At 32.3% G+C, this 6,437-nt stretch overlaps 1 protein-coding gene across 4 annotated transcripts; it reads left to right on the top strand.

Annotated features, from left to right (window-relative positions):
• Window positions 1-2,380: 2,380 nt before the first annotated feature.
• On the top strand, window positions 2,381-6,149 carry LOC111275043 (serine/threonine/tyrosine-protein kinase HT1-like). Of its 4 annotated transcripts, none has more exons than XM_089755094.1 (5): window positions 2,381-2,584; window positions 2,955-3,034; window positions 3,272-4,251; window positions 4,456-4,911; window positions 5,638-6,149. In XM_089755094.1, the coding sequence occupies exons 3-5, from the start codon at window positions 3,496-3,498 to the stop codon at window positions 5,920-5,922; spliced, it is 1,497 nt and encodes a 498-aa protein (XP_089611220.1). In that variant the 5' UTR covers window positions 2,381-2,584; window positions 2,955-3,034; window positions 3,272-3,495; the 3' UTR covers window positions 5,923-6,149. The 4 variants fall into 4 exon arrangements, with proteins under 4 accessions (XP_089611220.1, XP_022715869.2, XP_022715870.2 ...); XM_022860134.2 differs by having other exon boundaries at window positions 2,955-3,129; XM_022860135.2 differs by lacking the exon at window positions 2,955-3,034.
• The last annotated feature ends 288 nt before the right edge of the window (window positions 6,150-6,437 follow it).

Raw genomic sequence — 6,437 nt, 5'->3', positions numbered from 1 at the left:
GAATTAAGATTTACTAAAAGAAGTTTAGGTTTGTAAAATCAAAGTTAAGTTTGAAAATATAGTTACAAGTGAAAAAGATATTAACACTATCATGTCGTTCGAACAATACCAATGAAACATGTGTAATCCATTTAACTTTGATGATATGATTTTTTTTATATTTAAATTTAATTTTCTAAAATTTATTTATGAAAAAAATATTTCTTTATTGTGAAATTAACATTATTATTATTTCTATTATTTCGTATTATATAAATTCTCCAACGCTTTGATAAAATTTATAAAAAAAATTTTATTTAAAAATATTTCGAGAAATTAACCATTCACAAAATTCTCAAAATCTCATCCTAAAATATTTTATTTATTTAATAAAACGATTTTAGGAACATCTCGATTCTTTAGTGAGATCCTAAAATTTATTAAATAAATTTTAAGATTATCCTTACTCTTCGACAAAATCTTAAAAATTTTGAATAAGTTTTAGGATCATCTCAACTTTTTGACAAGATCCTAAATAAAATCATTTTTTATGATAATTAAGGGATTTAATTAATTAATTAATTATTATTATTATTTTTTATTATTATTTACTTTTTATTATTTTTTTATTATTTAAAAAAAATTTAAATTATCCTGACTCATCGACGAAATCTAAAATATATTAATTTTTTACTTATATTAAAAAAAAATTGAACTCTTTCAATTTTCTTTATAAAAATTACATTTTTTCAAAAAATTTATTTAAAATATAAAAGAAAAAGAAAAAGAAAAAACCTGCCAAACGAGTCAAGTCAGAATGCGTGTTGATGCGCAAATCCTGTGTGGGTTGGGCATAAGTAGACACCAAAAACATCGCCATTTTGGAGTACCTATAAAATGCCTATTTCTGTTTTTTTTTTCTTTCCCCACACTCTCTCTCTACCCCCAGAGTCTTTCTTTCTAAAAACTCTACCCCCAGAGTCTTTCTTTCTAAAAACTCAACCCCTCTTACCAGCAGTCGCAGTTACCTAGTTTTCGACCAATCATTGCCATGCTATCATTGGAAATTTTAAATGGCGTCGGTAAATTCAAATAATTTCTAGATTTTGGTCACCAAAAACTTCAAAAGTTGTCAAAAAATTCAAAGTTTTTTAGAATTCAACGACCTAAAAAATTTTTTAAAATTTTTTTTAAAATCCCAAATTGATTCTTTTTGTTTTTTAAATACTCTCTCAAAGCCAAAATTTTCAAAAAAATTCTCGAACTTCCTATGTCGATAATTTCATTCTTGGGAAGTTTTTTTTGTTTCTAAATTTTTTTTTGTTTGCTGTTGGTTCCTCCGTCAAAATGGACCATGATTGTTGGTTTTTTTTTTGCTCTGTGTTCTTTTTTTTTTCTTTTACAATATTCTCCTTTTTCTTTTCCCTTTTTTATATTTTTCATAAATTAGTTTTATTTATAGAGCTCATAGGATTTAAGTCTCAAATCTCTTGAGATCTTTATGTGCAAATTTTTAGAAACCTATTCGATGACTTTTGATAAAAGTCACTGAATTTCATGGTGTCAAGTTAGACAATGTCAGGAAAGAAAAAAAACTACTTTGATAACTTGATTTCAACTGTCAAAGTTGAAACTAAAATTATTTTTTTTTTACTTTTTTTTTTAAAAAAAAATTAATAATAATAATAATAATAATAAATTATATTTAAATTAAAATAAAATAAAATAAAATTAATATCTACAACAATCAAATATCCATCATCAAAATTCTAAAAAAAAATTTATGAATTTTTTCGAATCTAACACCGTCTCATAGTTAAAAGTTTATTATATGAATTAGGTATACGTATACTTAAAAAAGAAACACTGAAGAATCTTATAAAAAACAAAGAGCAAAAATCCAATTCCAATTCAACCAAACAATTTTAAAAAATATAAATAAAAAAAAAAAACAAAAAATCCATTTGTCCATATGCAATTATAGGCATACACACGATCCCTATACCTATAAAATACTAACAGGGATGGTAAAAAAACTTACTACAACAAATACGTGCGAACGAACCGTACCATCCATCTGTAGTTTTGCTTTCGCTGTAATTATAAGGAAAAAAAAAAAGAAAATGAAAAATACTCATTCCTTAGAAAATGACACTGGTGCTCCTCCACTTTACTTTGTGTTATAAAATCAATATAATACGTGTTTTTGAAAAATCAAAAGCCGTCTTTTATTGACTTTCTATCTTTTTGTGGTCCCCACACTCCATCACCTCCTTCAACTGGGCTTTGCCTTTTTCCAGTCCTCAACCCCGAAAATGTCGGGTCCACGGAATCTACGGTTCCGAGCCGTCTCCGTATAAGATACAATACATATACGGATATACCTTCTCAAACTTCTTTTGCAGGAGAATTCATAGATTTTCTTTTACTATTTTTTGGTTTTTTATTTTTATTTGTTTCTTCTCTTTTCTACCCACAAAAAGATCCTGTCTTTGATCTATCGCAACAAAGAAGGTTATAACTTGGAAGAAAGAAAAAAATTGAGCTCTTAAAAAAAAAAAAATGCCGCCTTGCGCTGATTAGCCATGTACTTCTTAGCTTCATGGTAAAGCTCTTGCCATTGGATGCTTTTTTTGGGTATATGTTATCATATGTGCTAGTTTTAATACTTTTGAGTTGTTTTTTCTATTTTTTTAAAAATTTGTTTGGTGCATATCTGGTTATTTATGAATCTGGGTATTTGTTTTTTTAGACATAGTATTTTTATAATGGGATTTATGATTGTTTTTGACACAAATTATTTTTTTTTTCTGTGCTTAATGGAAGTTGTAATCATGGGGTTTTCTTTATTTTCAATAATAAAATGAAGTATGCTTTTTTGTTTTTTTCTTTGGGTTTTTGTTTTTTTGTTTTACTTTATTTTTAATCGTTTGATGGATGACTTGTTTATTTTGTTACCGTGTGGGATTTTCCAGGCATTCACGGAAGGTGGTATTTTGACTTTTGAAGCCTAAAGAGAAAAAAAAAAACCAAAAACTTAGTTTTTTGGAGGAAGGTTTGGTTTTTTTATTATGAATCAACAGCTTTTTTTGTTGTTTGATAGATTGAAGAAAGGGTCTTTCAAGTGTGGATAGATTTGATGGGTTTCAAGTGATTATCTCTCTCTCTCTCTCTCTCTCTCTCTCTCTCTCTCTCTCTCTCTCTCTCTTTTTTCAATGGAGAAGAGATTAAAGCCATTCTTGATGGTTCTTCTTCATGGCTTTGATTGGTTTCTTGATTTCAATGAAAACAGAGTTTGATTTTTCACTGGTCAATTGTTGAAGGGCTTGAAGAATTTTAGTTTCTTTAGTTCTGTATATTGCCTAGGAGTATTGTTTCAGGAACATTCTCTTGATTGTGTTCCTTCTTCTTCAAAGGAGGCAGATAACATAGAAGGGGAGCAAGATAAAGGGAAGCTTTGGGTTTAAGGTTTTATAGCGTTTGTAGTATTTGGAGTGAATTTCAAGGATTTAAGAAATGGCAGAAGAGGCTAATTCTTGGATTAGGAGAACAAAGTTTTCTCACACCGTTTGTCATAGATTGGACTCATCTAAATTTATCTCTGTTCCTTTCCACCTACAATCAGACAGTAATCCAGACTGGAGTTTGGGATGGAAACCAAGGTCAACAGTGGCTTCTTCTAATCAGAAAGCAGTTCACAATGATATACAGATTCAGCGAAATCCAATCACAAACAAGCAAAGATCTGTTTCTCCTCTTCCTCAGACTGTTCTCTCTGATACATTTAAGGAAGCAAGGTCTGAGAGCAGGAGATTCTCAACTCCACATCCTCGAAGGAAAGAATCGGAGAAGCGACGCATGGGAAAGTTTTTCCACAAAGAACCTCATGACAAGAAAGGATCCAGTTCACCAGCGCCATCAAATTCAAGTCCCCTTAGGCACGTAGGTTCCGTGAAAGTTTCAGATAAGTCAAAGAGCAGGAAAGAATCGGCTTGGACTAAGTATTTTGACCATGCTGGAGGAAGGGTTAACGCTGTAGAAGCAGCTGATGAACACACTGTTGAACTTTCACAGCTATTTCTTGGGCTTAGATTTGCACACGGTGCGCATAGCCGGCTTTATCATGGGATATATAAGGAGGAAGCTGTTGCAGTTAAAATTATACGGGTACCAGATGATGACGAAAATGGAAACTTAGCCGCACGATTAGAGAAACAGTTCGATAGAGAGGTTACTCTTTTATCTCGACTCCACCATATGAATGTTATAAAGGTAATTGAATTTTTATTTTTCGATTTTCCCGTTTCATAAATAACTTGTTCAGGTTTTGTCATACAGAGTTTATTCTGGTTTTCAATCCCTTAATTTCTAAATTCCCATAGCTTTATATTTTCTTGAATTGAGTGTTTTTTTTTTTTTTTTGGTGGGGGCTTGCCATGTTTCTGTTCTCACTTTATCTTTTGATCTGATAACCAGTTTGTAGCAGCATGCAGAAAGCCACCGGTTTATTGTATTATAACAGAATATTTATCAGAGGGTTCATTGAGGGCATACTTGCACAAGCTTGATCACAAGTTGCTTCCATTGCGAAAGTTAATTGCTATTGCTCTGGAAGTTGCTCGTGGAATGGAATACATTCATTCTCAAGGAGTCATTCATCGTGATCTTAAACCAGAAAACGTCCTTATTGATCAGGATTTCCACCTGAAAATTGCTGATTTTGGTATAGCTTGTGAGGAGACATATTGTGATTTCCTGGCAGATGACCCAGGGACTTACCGTTGGATGGCACCTGAAATGATCAAAAGGAAATCGTATGGAAAGAAGGTGGATGTGTACAGCTTTGGACTAATCTTGTGGGAAATGATAGCTGGAACAATCCCATATGAGGATATGAATCCTATCCAAGCTGCTTTTGCAGTTGTGAACAAGGTATGTTCCTAAATCTCATACTTCATGGTAATATGGATGTATATATCTCCAGCCTCTGTTCTTTCTGGCCTTTGCAAATCAAAATTTTCCCCAAGGAACTCCAACACCCACCCTAAATCATCCAACCTATTTTCTTAAATAGTTTTTCATCTCATTGATTTAATCATGTTCTGTCAACCTACGATTGTAGTCTTGATGCAAAAGATATGGCATATCACTGCATTCAAAATTTTTATGAATCAAAGCAATGCTGATGGTTTAGTCTGCATGATGGTATATTGCTAAGAAGCTATGTTATCTTGCTGATTCTCAGCAGTAATACTAGTATCTTGGTCTTAGGCAGTGGCATGAGCTGTTAATCTTAAGCTATTATCCTAAAGACATTCATTATAACGATCTATCCTGTTCACCCTTATTGACTCACCTTCCATTGCTTAATATATGGCTAACTAAACAACATTTTAGAAGTAATGGATACTTAATTTGAAGGAAGCATCATGTTTCTCCATTCTTTTGAGTGTGTCTGATAGATTGTTTGGTTGACTCTGTGGAGGTTTTGGAAGTAAGGACATGGTTATTAACAGATATTGTACTTGAATTTTCACTTATGTGGGAGAATTGGAGTGCAATTGTGGCATCTCTATGAATGATTTGTTGCATTTGTTAATCTCAACTGAGATGCTTCTATATCTGTAATTCTGATATCAGAACTTTTTTTTTCTCTAGAAGTTGAGACCTGTTATCCCAGGAGACTGCCCTCCTGCCATGCGAGCTTTAATTGAGCAATGTTGGTCGTCGCACCCAGATAAGAGGCCTGAATTTTGGCAGATAGTGAAGGTGTTGGAGCAATTTGAGTCGTCACTTAATCATGATGGAACCCTGAATTTGGTACCGAACCCAACTTGCCAAGATCATAAGAAAGGGCTCCTTCATTGGATTCAAAAGCTTGGTCCTGTGCACCCTCACTCTAATGCCTATACTTCACCTGTGCCTAAACCTAAATTCTCATGAATCTTTATTGTGACCTGGCTTTTGTAGTGTCACCGGGTCGATTGTAATTAAAAGGTTCGTTTTCTAAGCTTCTTCATTTGTACTGTATGTCACATTCATGTGGGAGTGTGAATGAATTAGATCGGTAGGCATGCATCAAGGTGAATGCATCTTTTACTATTATGCATACAACAACAAATTAAGATATTGGCCCAAAAAGAATTTAAAAATCATTTTCATTTTAGAAAGTTTTATGTTTCAGCTTCTTGGGAACATTTTGCATATGCACATGTGCAAACCGTGTTTATAGCTGTGCATACACAGGTTTTTTTTTTTTGTTTCTCTTCCAAAGAAAAATACTTCGTGTGCACAAATCAAAAAGAAAAAAAGTCTCTTCATTTTATATAGTTCTGTCTATTTTCATTAATTGCACATATTAATGTTAGTTTAGCAACTATACATGGTTTTCCAGCAAGGTTTACCTCTATGATTTTGGAAGATGAGTTACGTGAGTAAAGTTTCTGCAATTTGTCATG

Source organism: Durio zibethinus, chromosome 26 (assembly GCF_047325235.1).
Source record: "Durio zibethinus cultivar Kanyao isolate XHJ-2024 chromosome 26, ASM4732523v1, whole genome shotgun sequence".
NCBI classification, from domain to species: domain Eukaryota; kingdom Viridiplantae; phylum Streptophyta; class Magnoliopsida; order Malvales; family Malvaceae; genus Durio; species Durio zibethinus.
This window is presented reverse-complemented; position numbering and strand designations above follow the sequence as displayed.